Source organism: Leptopilina boulardi, unplaced genomic scaffold, assembly GCF_019393585.1.
Source record: "Leptopilina boulardi isolate dan_hultmark-lab unplaced genomic scaffold, ZJU_Lbou_2.1 LbouV2_214, whole genome shotgun sequence".
Classification (NCBI taxonomy): domain Eukaryota; kingdom Metazoa; phylum Arthropoda; class Insecta; order Hymenoptera; family Figitidae; genus Leptopilina; species Leptopilina boulardi.
Window position 1 is genome coordinate 2,413,634 of NW_026137768.1, and position 20,725 is coordinate 2,434,358.

At 29.7% G+C, this 20,725-nt stretch overlaps 1 protein-coding gene across 1 annotated transcript in view; it reads right to left on the reverse strand.

Annotated features, from left to right (window-relative positions):
* Positions 1–223: 223 nt before the first annotated feature.
* The window catches only part of LOC127279232 (protein FAM214A), a 29,075-nt gene continuing 8,573 nt past the window's right edge, over positions 224–20,725 (reverse strand). The window contains exons 2-11 of the mRNA XM_051301467.1: positions 15,437–15,651; positions 15,024–15,238; positions 13,659–13,881; positions 12,452–12,614; positions 11,324–11,754; positions 10,868–10,994; positions 8,945–10,547; positions 7,667–7,988; positions 7,392–7,591; positions 224–3,409 (exon numbers count right to left, since the gene is read on the reverse strand). Of these exons, the coding sequence (XP_051157424.1) occupies positions 3,241–3,409; positions 7,392–7,591; positions 7,667–7,988; positions 8,945–10,547; positions 10,868–10,994; positions 11,324–11,754; positions 12,452–12,614; positions 13,659–13,881; positions 15,024–15,238; positions 15,437–15,649 (3,666 nt within the window). The 5' untranslated portion in view covers positions 15,650–15,651 and the 3' untranslated portion in view covers positions 224–3,240. The remainder of the gene's footprint in view (positions 3,410–7,391; positions 7,592–7,666; positions 7,989–8,944; positions 10,548–10,867; positions 10,995–11,323; positions 11,755–12,451; positions 12,615–13,658; positions 13,882–15,023; positions 15,239–15,436; positions 15,652–20,725) is intronic.

Below are 20,725 nucleotides of genomic sequence, written 5' to 3' on the forward strand. Positions count from 1 at the left end.
TATTAGGTAGAGAATACAATTTTCTCTAAGTAATGTGCAACAATATCCATAAAGAATTTTTGAAATTTCTTTAATATTTTTTTTTACAATAAAAGTTTTAAAATGTGTCTTTTTTGTTAATTCTAAACCAAAAAGTCCCCTTAAGTAATGCAAACCACAGCTGACGCTGATTAAAGAAATAATAAGTGTATCGCGAAAGGTTTAAAGTAATAAAAAAAATTCATAAGGATGATAAGTATAATTTTTTTTTAATATACATTTATTATTTTTGGCTAGGCATACCACATATTGTTTATTAGATTCACAAATAATTTAATAGTTTCGAACATGTTTTCGTTCAGATGGCTTTAAAAAATACGATGTAGCCTTAACAATTTTGTTTACAAAATAATGCTTCTCTATAAGTAATATATTTGACTCTGATCCTTTCAGGATCAATATTTAAATTTCTAAATGGATTTTTCATTTCCTTTCCCTTTTCTATTTTTTTATAAGCGAAGGCAAATAATCACTGAGAGTTTATCTCGAGAACTTTTTTTTTCTTCATTTTAGTTATAAATCAAGTGAAACAATCTTCGAAGGATATACACAGTGGCAACCTGATTAAAATGTTAATGTAACAATCACAAGCGCTACGAATGTTACCGACAAAATGTTATATGCTGAAGACCCACGGCAACGGAAAAATTATACATTTTCTTGAAACAATTTATTTCCAAATTCACCAATAAAAAAAATATTAATATGAAAATTCACAACCGTATTAGGCCTATATTTAGAAAAAAATCATTAAATATTTAATAAATTTATAGGAAAAATTATATTTTGATAGAAAATGGCGGTAAAATTCTTGAAACAATAAAAACACATTAAAATAACTTTTATAATAAAATAAATAATTTTTCAAATAAAACACAATCAGAAATTCGTTTCAGAAATTCGTCGCACATTTAAAAATCGTTGGTAATTTATGGAAATATATTTGCTTCAAGTAAAATTTTACTACAACGTAACACAATATGCGTGAAGATAAGAAAAATTTTTTTTTTTTCTTTTTAAAATAAAACTTTTTTTTCGACAGTCTTATAAAGACTTTCACAATTTATAATTCTCCAGCTAAATTATTTGTAATCATTAAATATTCCCATTAAAAATAAAATACGAAGAAGAACTTTAGTCGATAAAAATAAAATTATTAAATTATCACAAAATTTATCGAAAAAAAATTTCTTATTTTATTAATGATTGATAATAAAAAACAAAAATAAGCAATCCATTAAAATGGGAATATTTCATGAATCACAAAATACAATCAGTTTTTTTTATATATGTACAATGTGAACGAATGAATTGTTGAAGAATTTTTTAAAATTAGTGTGTAACCGAAGCGTTCAAGAAAAAATTTGTCGTAATATCAATATAAATAATTTAAATTTTTTACCTATGCTATAATTTATATACAGCACGGCAGTGATTATTCTACTATAATTTCTTACCATTAATAAATCTAACGATAAGAAGTTTGACGAAATAACGTCCAATTGGACTTTATATCGAAAATCACAATGTTTGCTTTTTTACTTCTTCTTCCATCTCTTTGCTCACTTGTGGAATCCCATCAGGATTCTCATTACAAAATAATGCAATCAATTAAAAAAATAACTTAAATTAAATTTGATCACATTACTCTTTAGACAAAAACGTAACTCCATGAAAATAGTTTCCAAATTAATTTACACACATGTTAAAAAGTAACTTGTTAACAAAAAAATTAATAATCTTTCCGTTGTTTGACAAAAACAGAACATAAATAGTAACTATATAATTTTAAAAATATCTAATATTACACAAGTTTTCTTTTTAACATATTTCATCGAAAAAAACAACACGTTGACAATTGAGAAAAAAGACTTCGAAAAGAAATAATTCTTTTGATTTAAAAAAAAACTTTCGAATCACTTTAAAAATGAAAAATAGTGATTAAAACCGGCATTTTTTATTATTATGCTCAATTACAATTTTTATAAGATACTAATGTGTAGTACAAGTTAATAACAATTACTCTCTACGTACCTATCAATTATATTCATCACAGTGCTACGGACACAAGAATGTGTTCTTTTCATATACAAGTTTATAATTTTTTTTTTTCTTTATCTTTTCATAGGGAGAAAAATCACTTTATTCTGCCTTTAAATGTATTGATATTTAGATTTTTACTAATCAGAGAAAATCAATAAATTAATCTTCTCAATTATATATATATATATATTTTTTTTTATATATTATTCCTTTCTGAAATAATTAACTTGACATTAAGCATGTAATGGCAAAAATAGAATGAATGACATATTATTATTCTATTATATATTTATATTATTAGGAGTGGTATTGACCCTCAAAAATTTGACTCCTTAATATCACTTGTTTCGTTTATAATGCTGGTGCAGGCAGTTTCATCCCACATAAATATTTTTTACTTGGCTTTTATTACATATATATATAATCAATTGAGAGAATGGCGTTCTTAGAAGAAGATTTCTCCAATTTCTAACAATTTTTTTGTGAGCCTACTCTTTAAATTTGAATAAGTGAAATTTTCACTTATTCAGATATAAAGTGTACAATTGAAGACACTTTTTGTCCTTCGTAATTTCGTTATTGAAAACTTCTTGTTGTATTTATTTGAAGTTTTGGTGAAATTCGCTATACCACCGTGTCATAATAGAAAAATAGTGTTTTTATCGTTTTCTTTTTTTTTTTGTCTATTTTTTTCCTCTCATTTTCCTTTCTTGATACAGATATGTCAACAATTCTCTTAAATGAATTTGTGACAAATAAGATTTACTTTCCACTAAATAATTTAACATTTTCGAACACTCATTTTTATTGCTTGGGACAAAATAATCACAATATTTTTTTTTTAGAATATTTAAAAATTCAAATAAATTCTCTATGTAAATTAAATTATTATTAATAATCGTTTTAAAGAAAACTGTATTCAACTTTTTAAAGGGCGTTTTAATGAATTAGAAGCTAATTTGTTAATGAACGAATTGCAAATTATTTCCCTTTCTCTTAACTCAGTTGCAAGTTTTGAAGTTTTCTTCTCCCAAGTAAATATTTTCTTATATTGCATTTTTTTTTATAAGGATAATTATTTAAACTTCGATGTGAAGTAAACTACGCAACCATCATAATTGATATTTAACAACAACTCCATGAGAGGAGCCACGAGGCTCAGCACCTTGGTGAAAATTTTGGATGCGTAGGTCCATGATTGTAACTTCTTACTTCTTGAGGTGGCTCTGAACTGAAGTCTGAAGCAGTGTCAACATCAGCTCTACGACAAATTATCATTCGAATATCTGTATGTAAATAAATTCGACCTGATTTTCCAGACATAAATCTGTAAAAAAAATAAATACTAAATTACATACATATAATTTATTTATATATAATTTATAAATTATAAAAACAAAATTTATTTTGTTCGACTGCAGTGGCTTTATCAAGAAGGAATGAACTTTCTTCCAAATTGCCGAAGTAATGACTTAATTCCTCAAGACGTCATTAAAATCATTAGTTAGAATTTCCATTTTATGAAATTTTATTTTATATGATTATTTTTGAGTCGAATTTTTATTTGTTCGAATTGGTATTTTGCAGAATTTTCATCAAACCAATTTTCTATATTAAAGAATTTTGGCAGGTATGTTTTTTGAAGGTTTTTTCATGCTCTTTCCAATTGAGAAATTCGTTATTTAAAATTTTTCAATTTTGACCCTGATTTTCTATAATTAAACAAAAATTTACTATTTTCACTAAAATCGGTGCGTATTTTTTTTAAATAAATAATTTCAAACGAAAGCTGAGGTTTTTTCCGATCTGTATATAAATTTTCAGAATGCCGATTTTTTTTTGTTTTCGAGATATTAAATATCAAAGATTTTATGTCCGCGCCCGCCAGTGTTAACAGCTACCGTGGATATTTTACTATCAGGTAGGACAACAATTTCCCCAAGTTTCACTTTTTTTTCGAGAAATCAATTTTTTAACTCAGTACATTACACGTAAAATGCCTCATATGGTCTTTTATATGTATTATTTAGAAGAAGAAAAATATTTATTGCATTTTTATAAAATAGTATAAACAGATATTATTATAATAATAAAAAATAACTGTGATTTTGAGACGGTTTTGTCAATTTTATTTAATAAAATTACAAATAGTATATTTCAAAAAATCTTTAAATTGAATTAAAAAAAATTTAATTTACTTTTCAATATTAATTAAATAAAATGAATTAAATTAATTTACTTTTTAATTTTAATCAACTAAAATTAATTTAATTAGGGTCAGTTGGGGTAAATTGGGACAAGAGGTTTTGGAGCTTCTTATTCCTTATGACTCCCATAACAGAAATTCACTTGAATTTTTAATTTTTGTTAATTTGGTTAATAATGACTAGCTGTCCCCATTTACCCCAAAAATTTGAAAACTCAGGGTACATGGGGACAGCTAGTCATTATTAACCAAATTAACAAAAATTAAAAATTCAAGTGAATTTCTGTTATGGGAGTCATAAGGAATAAGAAAAAAATTTGGTATGATTTTTAGGTCTGTTTTCTTTGAAATGCGAGACAAAATACTGAAATGAAAAAAATAAAAAAATTTCAATTGGTTTAACTATTATGTATCTACTACAGATTTTTTTCAAGTTTTTTCATCCCTTAATACAGTAATATTCTTAAAACTTTCTCAGAAATTATACTGTCCCCATTTACTCCAAATTTTATGAAATTTTCTAAATTTTGGGGTAAATGGGGACAGTCAGTTTTATGCGTTTTTTTTTCGTTTCAGTATTTTGTCTCGCATTTCAAAGAAAACAGACTTAAAAATCATACCAAATTTTTTTCTTATTCCTTATGACTCCCATAACAGAAATTGACTTGAATTTTTGATTTTTGTCAATTTGGTTAATAATGACTAGCTGTCTCCATTTACCCTGAGTTTTCAAATTTTTGGGGTAAATGGGGACAGCTTGTCATTATTAACCAAATTAACAAAAATCAAAAATTCAAGTGAATTTCTGTTATAGGAGTCATAAGAAAAAAATTGGTATGATTTTTAAGTTTGTTTTCTTTGAAGTGCGAGACAAAATACTCAAAGAGTTTGACTTTGACTTTTAAGTTTTTATGCATTGAGCGATAACTTGAATTATCTTGCTGCCAATTGTCAAGATTAAAGCTTGGCAATACTCAAAACCTCTTGCAGGTGATCTGAGGTTAAAATATTGTCGTTGAACTTAATTTTAAAACTGTCAATTAAGCTCCAAAACCTCTTGTCCCCATTTACCCCAACTGACCATAATTAATTTTTTATTACATATTTTACTAATAATTATAATTTTTTTTATACATTTTCCTGAAATGTGTAAGAAAATTATAACATTATTAAATTAATTTTATCAATAACATTTTTCGAAATTTTCAATAATAAATTTATTATTAAAGTAATATTTATTAATTATTATTTATTATTATGAATCTTTGATGAATATACTATTATATATAGTATTTATACTACTTTCAAATTTCGCGCTTTTTCTATACCTAACCTACATTTTTCCTTCAAAGTGAAGACTCCTTATTGGCGATTCAAACAGCTACACTAGCGCCACAGTTGAACTAATTTAGGTGTGACTCGCTCTGTAGCACTCCATGTGTTTTAAATTATTTTTTTTTATTTAACGCTTAAAAATAATTTTACAAACGCAATAAAAATATCAGAATAATTAAATAATTTGAAATAAACTGTCAAAACAGAGACTGCTTTAGAGCGAGTCACGCCTAAATTAGTTCAACTGTGGCGCTAGTGTAGCTGTTTGAATCGCCAATTCTTACTTCGTGATGTGAAAAGAAAAAATTATTTATATCTTTTGTCACAATCAACCTAGACCTCAAAAAATTTAACTACATCTTTTTTAAACCAATATCTATCAGTATATCGAGTTTCAAAATTAACTGTTTGTTATTTCTGTTCGCGAGAGAACCTCCTTAAACGAAAAATCATTTAACAGAATTTCTAATTGATAGAATTTTCATTTGTCCGAAATTGCAAATGAACGAACAAACGATCGACAGAAAGATTTTGGAGCGATTTTTAAAATTAATCAATCACAATTTTCTGAATAATTTTTGATTAATTGATTTTAAAAATCGCGCCGAAATCTTTCTGTCGATTATTATAGAATGGGAAAATTTAAAAATTTTTTATTTTGAACTTAGTTATAATTAACGACCATGAAAATCCCCGAGTAACAATTTTTAGACAAATTAGAAGATTTAAATTTTGAATTCCGCCATATTGGTTACGACATTTAAAATTTTTGAAAATCGAAAACCTCCGAGTAACAAGTTTCAAGCAAAATATAACAACTTTTGAAAAAATCGTTTATTTGGTTATGAAATTGTTTAAAAATATTAACTTTGGACGACATTTGGTGGCAGCCATTTTAAAATTTAATTTTTTCAATAGCCCAAAATTTGTGACATGATATTTTTAACATTTAGAGGTATTCTGATGGGATAAGCTTTGAAAAAATAACAAAAACTGAAAAAAAATTCTAAAAAAATCGTGTTTTTTTAAAAGTGCATATAAATTGTTTATTTAAAATTTTTCGGTTTTTTTGAGCACGTCATTCAATAGAGCGATTCTTGAGACATAAGAAATGTCTATTGCGAAATTTTTATCGTTACGTTTAAATGATGAAAAATGACCTTAAAGTTCGTGTAAAAATTTTGTACATTCCGTCGTTAATGGGTTAAGTAGTGGTAAGGGGGTGGTTTTTCCTTGTTGATAGGTATCAGTCACGCTTGGCCTTCTTTTCGCTACTATTACTTTAAAAACGATTCGAAATTAGAGCATAATTTTTTTCATTTGTAAGAAATTCATGTGAAATACAAAATTTCATTAATTAACGTCATTAATAATTTAGGGGTAGTTTTTCAACCATTTCTCCAAGGTTTGAGATTTTCTAATTGTTATTTTTGGATTCAGCAAGTTCGAAACTACTAAGATCAACCTTTATCCCATAGTTCTTTATAAATTAAAAAAATTGATTGGTTTTTATTAAATAGTGTCTGAGGAGGTCTATTTTGATCTTCTTGAGATCACAAATTTGAGGTTTAATAACACTAAAAATAATGTTAATTCTTTGATAAAACGAAAAAATTAAGTTAATATTCCGGGCTGCTTTCGGACTAATCCGTAATTAGTCCGAAACAATCCGGATTAAAGTCAGATTTTTGTCATCTAGACAAAATTTATCTCTAATTACTCCGAGAAATGATGTTTTAGTTATTTTTAAATCTGTAAATATGCTTACCTAAGATGAATGAGGTAGCGTAGTGTCTTATCACGCAAAGTTCTTTGACGTAAAAAAGTATGAGATCGTGGAGGCATATCCGAAAGATCGTAGAGTACTACAAACATTTTAACAACAGTACCCAAAGGATTCAACAAAGTTACTTGAACAGTTCCGCTTCTTGGAACTTGATAACCTTTTTTGCCTAAATTAATATGAGCCTAGAAATTATAAAAAAAAACATGTTGATTATAAATTTCAATTACGTTTATATCCTGGCTTTTTTCAATACTTACAAGATAAGGTGTTGAGACTTTATCATTATCTCCAAGCGTATAAAAGAATACAGTAACAGGAAGTTTTCTGTGTTTAGGGCAAAATGAGCCACTTGCTCCTAATTCGGCAGTAAATCCATGGACAGTCGATACTGGTTCCAACCTACCATTCAACGCTGATTCTTCAAAATTACCTAATAGAGCATGACTTTGTGGTCTATTATGAGAAGTGGAACGTCGCCTTTCAGTCTTCTCGCCGTCGCACGTATTTTCTGTTTCCCTGTCAGTTTCTTCTAAAGAAACTGCACCAGGACTTGGTGGTGTATTTAATTCGAAAAGTGCACTGAAATAATAAAATTTATATTTTAACTCTGGAAGAAGTAACTAACAAATTTTATACCTAGCAACAAGTTTTGAAGCAAATTGCATTAGATTTTCAAAAAGTCATGTGTCATATTTGATCCGACATTTTGAATTTTAAAAAACTAACACCAGATTCGCAGTCAGCGATCCCAAAAACCCCCTAGTAACGAGTTTAAAGCGAATCCGATCAATTTTTAAAAAATTCATCTGCCATATTGGATCCGCCATTTTGAAATACTGACATCGGATACGTAATCAGTGACCCCGAAAACTCCCTAGTAATAAGTTTGAAGCGAATTGCAGTAGGTTTTTAAAAAGTTATTCGACATTTAAAATTTTGAAAAACTAACACCTGATTCGTAATCAGCGACCCTAAAAAGCCTCGAGTAACAAGTTTCAAGCAAATTTAAGGATTTTTGAAAATTTCTTACATTAGATTATGATTTTGTAAAAAATTTTGAATTTGGCCGCCATTTTTGGTACATCATCTTGAATTTAAAAAAAAACCTTAAATACTTAAAGGACAGTACATCTGAATGTTTCTAAATTTACATTTGCAGAGAATTATATGCTCTCGCCATTTTCAAAATTCATGAACTAAAAAAAATTAGCAATAGATGTTTCTTATGTATTTTTTAGTCCTCTTACAGAATCTACAAAAAATTTAACAATTTTTATTTTATCAAAATTCAAAACAGCGCATTCAAAATGGCCCCAAAAAGGTCTGGAATTAAATCTTTCAGTCCTACTATTAAAAGACTAGAAAAATATCTACGAAACTTGTTACTTGCGGATTTTTGGGATCGCTGATTCCGAATTTGAAGTCTGATTTTCAAAATTCAAAATGTCTGATCCAATATGGCATTGGATATTTTTTTAATCCTAATAAATTGAATAATTTAGAAAAGGATATAAATACTTTCGTAAATCACATACCTTCGCTTTGACGAAACAGAATTTAAGCTGCTATCGAAATCAAAACAGCAACTTCCTTTTCTTAATGGTGCTGGGCTTGATGTAAGTGGTAAACCCGTTCTACTGTGAAAAACCATTGACGCTGCATTTTCTAAAGATCTTCTGAATTTCTCTTGTTCTAAAGCGGAAGGAACCATCTTTTCAAAAATTTCATCCTCATCATCGTTATTGTTCTGATTATTAATTCGTGATTTGGAAGACATAGTGTAATCAGTTTGTTCTATTGTAAGAAGACCAAGTTTTCTTTGTCGATCTTGACTACAGATGATTTCATTTTCTTCCCCATTATCAAGTTTTAATATTTTTTCATTAGATTTTGTGCTCATCTTTAATTCATTAATTCTCTTTAAATTGCTGAAATTTTGCGCATGATCCTCCTCCTTTTCCTCCTCTTGATTTGTACTATGGAATTGTGAATTGTGCGTGCTAACTAAACTGGTCCCTAAAGAATCAACAAACTCCTGTATTATGCCTTTATCGGAAGTTGATTTCTTTATATGAGTTTTACGTTCTTGTGTTGCATTCAAACTCTCTTTGGAATGATCTTCCAGTGTTAAAAAATCCGGTCTCTCATCTCTTTTGAATAGTTGTCTAATTTGAATCAGTCTCTTATTCAAAGCTGATGGTAATGATTTATCATCTTCGAGATTTTTTGCTTTTATGCTCTTTTCAACAGTATCGCTCCATACATTTTTTGGTCTTGCTCCATTGGAGATGTCTGCAAGACTCTTTCGATCTTTACTCGTTCTTAAAATTGCCCCTAGCAAAACGTCCGCTTTATTTACGACACTATCAACTAAATCCGTTTTACATTTATCATCGAAAATATCCCGAGTTTTATGGGAAACGTTCTCATGTTTCGATTTGAATTCATCATAACGATTTGTGGATTCATGTATAAGTGCAACATCTGAATTTAATTTTAAATTTTGTTTCTCGACTCTTTCTTTTTTCTTCAAATTTTGTGTTCTTCTCTTTCCACAGGGAGTACGCGCTCTCAAAACAGCCAAAACTTCATCAAACTCGCGCTTACTAAGTTCTAGATTCTTAACTTTTCCATCAGCGATACATGTATTAGCAATTTTTGATTTATCTTCAAAATTATTATTATTATTGTTATTGGGTACAACGCCAAGTACTCGACCTGGAACTTTGCTGATCCAATCGAGAATGCCTTCCTCCTTCGATTTGCTTTTATCTTCGGGAATTGATAAATTAGCCATTATTTGAGATAATTCTTTTCCGCTTGAATTATTAGGATCATTTGAATTAGCAACACAGGAATAGCTACTCGTGAGTTTATTTTTACTGCGAGTTTGATAAACTGTGCATGTTGAAGGATTTACGGAATAGGGAACATGATAGGAATTGACATGTGTTGAAGAACAAGGATTTGTTTCATAGAACGAACTATAAAATGGATTAATCACAAGATTGGTTTCTTTAGGCAATGGTGACATCTTTCTTGTTGAATTGTTGTTAATTGTTTTCGTTTGTCCATGAATATTTTCCAAGCTATTCTTATTGTTGGTGTTAAAAGAACTGCATTGCTCATCAAATGCATCTGAAATTATTGTTTTCAAATTAATTGATTAATGTTCCACTTTTTAAATTAAACTGAAAAGTATTTACTTAAGGCCACTTAAGCGAAATGTAAAAAAAATTCTACTTTTGAATAAGAACATTTTTAACGTTATCCAATTCAGAAATAATTGTTCGATATTAAAAAACTTGATTATTATATTTCGTAAACTTAAAAATCGTATATATTTTATACTTTTGAAGGGAATTTTTGGAATTAAAATATAAAAAATTTTCAGAATAAAAATAAAAATTAAAAAAATAGGCATAAGAAAATTGAGGAAATATAAATTAAGGTTTTACCTAAAAACAAAGGTTCCGAAGGCACTTGTGTAATAGGTGATTCGTCTTTTCCAAAGAAAACCTTATCAGCTTCTTGGGCTGTTTCATTTTTATGAAATTCTCCAAGTTGATGGCAGAAAGTTCTCACCTAAAAGTGCAAATGTTTAGGAAATAAGAAAAAAATCTTATTTTAAGAAAACAATATTTGTGCTAAATTTTGTTTGTTTACAGTGCAAAAAAATTTGATTCAAATAATCGACAAATAATTTCTGCATTTGAAATAAGTACCATTTAATCGACTCAAATAAATATATTTATTTAAAAATAGGGTAAGATTCCGTCAGAAAATAAGCAATTTGGGTCTCATGTTATTTTTTAGCATATGGCACCATAAGTGTGATTTTAGAGACTGAATTTTTAGGTTAAACTCTGATGGCATAATATTATGTTTAAAAAAGTTAATTAAAAACAATTTACCTTTAATTGTTCAGGGTTATCAATTGTACATTTATATCTTTTCTCAACGTTCCAGTTTTGTTCATCAATGCTGAAAGATTCAAAAATATGTTCTAAATTATCAAAACTGGAGCTATTGCTTTTATGAGGGTTTTCTTCAGCTGATACATTTTGTATTTCTGATTTTAGCTTTGTGTTTCCATAATTAAATTTTGAAAGACGATCATTAAATTCTCTCGTTGTAGTTTCCTGAACTGATGTCAAAGAGGGCGGATGAACTGCAATACACGAGACTGTTGTCTCCGAAGGACCACAGGGAAGTGACCTACGTCTCTTCCTCTCACTATTTGTCCGAACAGAAGGTGAAAGTGGACCACCATCTTCTTCCTCACAGCGACAGTCATGCTTTCCAGATTTGTCACATGGAGTTTGTAGCCTGTCGTCCAAAAGAGCTGTCAAGAAATTTAATAATAAAAAACAATTCCATTTTTACACTATATCGAAGCAAGTTAATCGATTTTAATCATAAAATTTCTCAAATAAATTCGCAGTGAACTAGAAGAGACAACATAGTGTTGAAAAGTTATTTTGCGGACACTGAATTCGATTCCATATAACATCTGCGAATGTCGAGACTCAATTAAAATTAATTAACTTACTTTGAAATAGAGTAAAAATACTTTAAAATGAAAATAGCGATGAAGGAAAGCGATAAAATTCTCTAATATGACTTTTTAAAATGGAAATGAAAATTTTGTGATATCTGATTACAGAAACGATTGTACCAGAAATTCTAGGAGCACTGTTGAAGAAAAATCTTTTTTTTTTCATTGTTAAAGAAAATTAAAAACTATTATTCATTATTTATAATCAAAACTAATAATCAAATGACTTACGTGCATAACAGGAGGCTTCTTCATAAATAAATTCTTCATGCAGATCTTGTGCTCGAGCACTTTAAATTCAGACAATATTAAAAAAAAAATTTCTTAAATTACAAGAAACATTGAAAGCAAACCAATATTAATAAAATTATTTTTCTTTAGCAGTCGCTCCTGTAGGTTTATTTATTTTATGAAAATTTTCGCTACTATCATCAAATAAGAACAACATAAAATGATCTGCTCTTGTTACAAATTATTATATTACCGGGCAAAACCAAAACATCAGATGTGTGAGATATGGAGGGTAATGGAATAATTTTTGTTGGTGTCAGTGCTCGAGCTACGTCATCCTCGGTCTCTTTTATTGGATGAAGCGGGCAAATTAGAACAGGAACATCTTCCATGCGTGGTAATGCCCAAACAGTGACCTATAATTTTATTAAAGGATATTTTTTACATTGTTTTTTTTTTTAATTTTAAGGGGTGCATGATTATTCCCCAAATTTCAATTTCATAATTTTCAAGACATCGAAATTCTTATTATCGAAATGTCATTTCACATAATTTTTATATTGCGAAATAACGTTTAACATAATTTTTATTTTTTCGAATAATCATTTATTCTAATTTTTAAATAATCAAATTACCTTTTAACATAATTTTTATTTTGACGAATGACCATTGGTTAGAAGTTTTAAATGTTTAAATTTCAATTACTATCTAGAATTTTCGTCTAATCACATATCCATTTAGTATAATTTTTATTGCTTCGAAATATTATTTTACATAAATTTCAATTTTCTAAACTTTATTTCTTATAATTCTTATTTTCCTAAAATCCACATAAACTGAACTTCACTGACCTTAACAACTAAAGTTTAGAAAATTGAAATTTATGTAAAATAATATTTCGAAGCAATAAAAATTATACTACATGGATATGTGATTAGATGAAAATTCTAGATAATAATTGAAATTTGAACATTTAAAACTTCTAACCAATGGCCATTCGTCAAAATAAAAATTATGTTAAAAGGTAATTTGACTATTTAAAAATTAGAATAAATAATTATTAGAAAAAATAAAAATTATGTTAAATAGTATTTCGCAATATAAAAATTATGTGAAATGATATTTCGATAATAAGAATTTCGATGTCTTGAAAATTATGAAATTGAAATTTGGGGAATAATCATGCGCCCCTATTTAACATGTCTACTACACATTGATGAACAACATTGCTTTAAATATGACCTATAAGAGCCATATTTAGATAGTTACATAAAAATATCTCAAAAAATTATTTGTTGGATGAAGGCAAGGCAATCTTAAACCTATAAAATCACCGTTTAACTCGTTACAATTACAATAAAAAAATAATTCTATTGAAACAGATTGTTAGAGCACCTTGTCCTTTTCCATGAAACAAAATTTTACAATGCATTTTTTGTATCACCCGATTAAATGCGTACTTTGATAGAATTTCCATCACCACTACTTGCTAACGGAAAAGTATGTTCTACTGGGTTTTCTCGAAATTTCCTAAGATGATCTTCGTTGTATGGTACAACCCTGGTAGCAACATAAACTGGATTGGAACCATTACTTCGTGACCACCACGCAGCCACTTGACTAAAGTGCAACCGAGAACGAACTGCTTGATATAAACCTTGTGAGTTCATCGTCTCTTGAGTACTGTAAAAATACACAAAGATACCTCTTAAATTAAAAAAAAAAAGAAGTAAAAATTTTTCATTTTTATCAAAAGTAGTTCTTCAAGAAAAGAAAGATTTTTTGTCAGTTAACAAACATTAACACTTTCGCAGTCTAGTAGAACAATCGTTTGTGGGTTTTTAGAGTTACTGAATCCTTTGAGATCAGATTTAAAAAATTCAAAATGGTGTACCCAATATGCCGATCTAATATAGCGGAAAATTTAAAAATAGTCTCGATTTGTTTAAAATTCGTTACTCGGGTGTTTTTGAAGTCTATGAATCCAAATTTGAGGTGAGATTTAACAATTTCAAAATTTGAATTCATAGTCCCCAAAAACCCCCGAGTACCGAAATTTCAACGAATCGAATCATTTTTAAAAATTTCCGACATATTGGATCCGCCATTTTGAATTTTTTAAATCTGATCTCAAATTCGGATTCAGCGACCTCAAAAACTTTAGTATATTCATTGACACTCAAATCGAATTATGTTTAGTATTTTTTTTCTAAGGTGGACATATATGGCCTAAGTCACAATGGTATGGCACGACTTTTTTCTGGACATATATGGGCCATGGACTGTCAAGAGGTTAAAACACAACTTTCACTTTCAAATATTAAATATCTTTTAAGAATGTAAATGAACTATTACGAAGTAGACGTAAAAATCTCTTCTTTCTCCGAATATTATAAATTCTGTTGATTTTGTAATGTTCTATTTGTGCTTTAAAGTTTAAATTAAGATTTTGATTAACTAATTTTGTTGAGGGACTGGCTCCCTCTCGAGTAATTTCGACTTTGACAGAATATCGAAATGTCAAAAACTTATTTCTCCGAATACTTATGTCTTATATCTTTTCTAAATTTTGAATTACATGCATTCTACGCTAACAAATTGCTTAAATTAATTAATCGCACATTTAAAAAAATAATTTAAAAGATAAAATATAAAATTTGAAAAACGAAACTAAAAACACGAAAAAAAAATCATTGTTTAATTCGCCACAGCGTTAAATTTGTTATTTTGATTAAACAAAACATTTAAGAACTGATTGACTACTAATTCCTTAGAGTTTAAAATTAGATAAAAATTCTAATATAAATTTAAATTTTTCTGCTTACTTGCTGGTGGTAATTCCAATACACCAATACTCGAGAAGAATTTCCGATGAACATTGCCATGGTGATTTAGAAGAAACTGAGTGTAGTGGATTTTTGCTGGTAGTTTTTAATAATCCACAAGGACAATCGCTACATAGTAAAACCTCCACACATAAAAATACGCCGATTGTTATTCTATCTTCGATTTCTTTAATTAATACTTCATATCGTCCACACTGAAATCAATGTAAATTCGTATTTTATAACCGCAAAATGATTTAATAATAAATAATTAATTTTAATATAGATAAATAATTATATATCTTTAACTGAATAAGATTATTTTAATTTTACAGGTTTTATGGAAGAAAATAGAAATCAGGTCCTTGTTGGAATTTTTAAAAAGATAAATATTTATTTTGACTGATATTTACCAAATAGTTATCGTTTTCACAGACATGATTATTGGGAGTTGTTCGCATAGGGGCAGCACAATGTGGACCCTCTCTGTATCCACGAGGAGGACCCTGGATTCTTCCTTCACACACAAGGACTCCAAGAGCTCGGATTACGCTAAATGCACCTCCACGGCTGGCAAAACCACAAGCAGTAGCTTGGCTGCCCGTTGCTGTGCCTAGGCAATGCATTTCTGGAAAGTAAATAAATCAATTACAAATTACAATTGCTAATAATTAGTACAGTTTTTCTTAATTTAAAAAAAGGAACAACAAGAAGAATTTATTTCGATAATATAAAAACTAATAATAATATTGATTTCATTGTATACCTCCAGGGGTACTTACAATTTCCATACAACACTATTAAAATCTTACAAGGGTTTCTCACAACTCCAAATTTTTGCGGCTATAGACCGATTTTTATTAGAAGCACTCACATTTGCCTGGACTTTTAGCCAGGGGAGAGGAATACTAAAGAAAATCTCTCCCGAGCACAGCTAGTTTATTGACAATCGAGTTGTGAATGTATATGAGAGATTCTTTTTCAATCGCCCCAGCCCAAAAAGTCAATGTTCTGGGATTGGCTTCATACTTTGGTAAATTGTTGTCCTATATGATAGTAATAAACCCCTAAAATATAAATTAATTAAAAAAATATTTGTAGAAAGTAGAGGGGGTTGAAGTTTTGACGTTAAGGGTAACATTGTCATTTTCAAATCCGTTTAACTATGACAAAAGTTAATGGATTTTAATTTATCTATAATGAATTTTATTGCATTTTTCACGTACTTTTCAAAAATGTATATGAAATTTAAAAAAAAAAATTTTTAACCCCTTTTTTGTCAAAATCAACCCTTATTTTTCGATTTTCACCCCTTCGGGTATTTTTTTTTTTTTTTTTTTTTTTTTATTTTCATTGGAAAGCTGAGGTTTTTTCCGATGAGCTATGTAAATATGAAAATGGGACAACAATAATTTTGTGAGTAACAGAATATTAAAGTAGGCGGTGCCGATAAGGGATGTACCTGGAGATCATCTTTGAGGATTTAGATAGGCACCGCCTAATTTAATATTATGTTTCTCACAAAATTATTGTTGTCCCATTTTCATATTTACATAGCTCATGGGAAAAAACCTCAGCTTTCCAATGAAAATAAAAAAAAAACAAAAAAAAATTCCCGAAGGGGTGAAAATCGAAAAATAAGGGTTGATTTTGAAAAAAAAGGGGTCAAAATTTTTTTTTTTAAATTTTGTATACATTTTTGAAAAGTACGTGAAAAATGCAATAAAATTCATTATAGATAAATTAAAATCCATTAACTTTTGTCATAGTTATACAGATTTGAAAATGACAATGTTACCCTTAACGGCACCCTTATCGGCACCGCCTACTTTAATATTCTGTTTCTCACAAAATTATTGTTGTCCCATTTTCATATTTACATAGCTCATCGGAAAAAACCTCAGCTTTCCAATGAAAATAAAAAAAAAAAAAAAAAAAATACCCGAAGGGGTGAAAATCGAAAAATAAGGGTTGATTTTGACAAAAAAGGGGTTAAAATTTTTTTTTTTTAAATTTCGTATACATTTTTGAAAAGTACGTGAAAAATGCAATGAAATTCATTATAGATAAATTAAAATCCATTAACTTTTGTCATAGTTAAACGGATTTGAAAATGACAATGTTACCCTTAACGTCAAAACTTCAACCCCCTCTACTTTCTACAAATATTTTTTTAATTAATTTATATTTTAGGGATTTATTACTATCATATAGGACAACAATTTACCAAAGTATGAAGCCAATCCCAGAACATTGACTTTTTGGGCTGGGGCGATTGAAAAAGAATCTCTCATATTTAGAGTCATCATAAATGTACAAACCTCCCGTTTGACTTATCTCGATCAGAGTGAAAACACCAGGGCTATAGCGGGCACCGAGGCGCTCCACTGTCCGATCTATAGCATCGGCTGATAATATAAAAACTAAATAAATAATAATAAGATTAAAAAAATGAAAAACTTCTGTTAAAAACATTTTTAAATGTGCAGCTTCTGGTCTCCGATTCTTATTAAACTATTAATTTACATGGCAAAAGTTGGTAATACAGAAATTATAGTAAGATGTCTCTCGTTAGAAATACTCTTAGAGCTAACAGAAAGGGCATTAGGGATCGTTAAAAGATGGTATGAACGAACTGGTCTTTGTACTAATCCAGAGAAAATAGATATTGTTTTCTTTACCAAGAAATACAAGATTCCCACAGTGAGGAAATTAATATTTTATGGTAATAAACTTTTTCCGACTCAGTTATATATCTAGGAGTGATTCTAGACAAGAAGCTGATCTGGTGAACACTTAGAGTATCAATATGGTAGGCTTCGCACTACTTTTTGGCTTTGCAGGAGAGCAATCCCCCCAATCATCTTGGGGTCTACAACCAATTATGGTTCAATGACTCTACCGTATGGTCCTATTGCCAAGGTTTCTGCATGCATCAGTTGCTTGGTGAATTAGAAACCATTTGAAAACGGTGAAATGAAGCTTGAACAACTGCAGGCAATGGTGTTTAGAAGGTTTACTGGCGCAATGAGAACCACGCCAACTTTGGCGTTGAATTTCATGCTGGCAGAACAACGTCTCTACATTTTAACAATCAAGAAAGCCGCTCACACTATAAGCAGGCTTAAAGCTGTCGAAAGGTTTTTAGACGAGCTAGGTTCGAAAAATAAGCTCTCATTGATTTGGGTACCAGGACACTTGGGAATTAGAAGAAATTAGGATGCGAATACCTTAGCCCGTAGAGGGTTTGAGATGACTATGATAGACCCAGAGCCAACGATAGGTATTATGCCAGGCGCGGTGAAAAAGCGAAGCGGTAGACAGGCTAAGGTTCTGTTGGGATTAAAACTAAGCAGCGGTTTGTCGAGTCACTTTTGAAACTCAACAAGATCAGAATTAGAACACTGGTTAGGTTACTCACGGGACATGGCCTTCTAAACTATCATCAGCCCAAAATAAGTAGAAACACCTCATCTAGGTGCAGATTGTGTGACGCGGAAGAAGATGTGCATCAACTTAGCGAAACAACTTCAAAATCCCAAAGTCTTATATAGCTCAAAATTTACCGTTTTTTAGTCGCTAATTAGTTGTGGAAAAAAAATGTTGACGCTCTCATATTTTTTTATATAAGATGTTTCGCTAACTTTATATAAACTTAGCAAATTCACCTTAAAACAAATAAAAAAAGAATTGTTTAAAAGAAAAATTAAGATTTTCTTAAACCAATTGGCATATTTGTCAAACGGCTGGCATGTTTGAAATTCTCAAAATTTAAGTTGTAGGGAATAATTTTCTGAAGAAAAAAAGCTATAGTACATAGAACTCGAATCATTTTTAAAAAATTCTAGCCATGTGTCCAAAGACAAAATCTCCCTGTGAAATTAAAGCAAAAAAATACTTTTTAAGCCGAAAAAACCTTCTGTCTTACAAGATTTCGTAACAGCAGTAAATGAATAAAATTTAAATTGCCACGACAAAATCCAAAACATCACAAATAATCAAAACAAGTCTAACGAAAAAATCACCATATGAGATTAATAATAAATTTTTAAATTCACAAAAATGTTAATTTTTATAGAAATATACAGAAATTTCCCTAACTTTAAATGAAATTTTCTGAAATTCCCTGACTATTTCCTGACAGTTAAACACCCTGAACAATTTAAAATGGCACGACAAAATCCGCAACATCTAAAATGGTCGTAATAAGTCTAACGAACTGATCTCCATATGTAATTAAAGTCGGAAAATAATGTTTAAACCGCAGAAACCCACATAGAGTGGGTGTTTAGCTAAGTTTATAAAAAAAAATATAAAAACGACAAAATTTTTTTTTCCACAACTACAGTCGTGTGTAGTAGGGGTGATTTCAGAGCTGCACGGTACGGAATCATGGAGAGAGGAAAATTTCAGAAAACTGCACGGTAGGTAGACACGAATATAATTAGCGACTAAAAAACGACAAATTTTGAGCTATATAAGATTTTTGGATTTTGAAGTTGTTTCGCTAAGTTGATGCACATCGGAAGAAGAATCTTCGACTCATATTTTATGTTACTGTCCAAATTTTGCTACAATTAGAAATCAATCTGGGGACATGCCTTTGTAGACTAAGATTGGATTTGCAACCTCTCAGCAGAAGAATTACTGGACTTTTCGAAAAGGACAGGACTCTAGGAAGGGAGACTGGGATCGAGCTTACCGCATAGAGATAATATAAATAGAGTGGAGAAGGTCTGTATAGAGGCGTCCGTTTGATAGAAAGAGAACGCGATTTTAGCACCAGTAGGTGTCTCTCTTGCGCTGGTGCTTATTGAAGGACAGATACTGGTGTTAAATCTTTCTTCTCTTTCCAACCCATTCTGTTTATGTCAGGACACTTCCCTCTTACGCAGCCGCCTATACCTTGTCTACTCTATTTATATTATCTCTATGGCTTACCGGGGTTAGGTGAAATGGGTCTTGCAGCTCAAGTGCCATCACTCGGACCTCGGTAAAAACTCGATTTAGATTAGATCCCCAGCGTCATGTAGAGAACTACCCGAATTTTCCACTTAAATTATGAGCATTTCTGCGTTAGCTCGAAAACCAAACTCACTAATTTAATGCTTCTTACTTGAAATTAATTACTGAAAGCGATCAACACTGATGATCAAAATATGAACTAGATAAGATGCTCTGCAAATGACTGAACGTTGGTGAAACCGGGCCTTAGTTCTATCTCTTAAGACCAAAGCAAAATACCTTCGCAAATGTGATACATGAGTTAGAATTAGTCACAAATATATCTCTGTCCTTTTCTATATCATAAACCTCGTTCGTTTTCCAGAAACTTACTAGAAAGTAACTAAATTTTTACTGTATTTTATTATGCTTTGAACGGCCTCGGTTTAATGTGCATGCATGCGGGTAGCATACAGTCAGAGGTATGGCCATACCATTAGTGAAATTGCCACTCACTTCCCAACTATTTATTTGTTTTTAGAATTTAGTTTTATGAACCTTTTATAGCAATTAAAAAAGCATGTGAGTTTTATTTATCAATTCAGATGTTCGGAATAGAATGTTTTGTATGTTTGGAGAAATGGCCCATCCCACGTAGGCGTAAAAACGTCGGCGAAAAGCGTAAACCATTTGAGTGAAAGAGAGAGTGATATCTGTTTATCTCTTATACTCACGTGGTTTACGCTTTTCGCTGACGC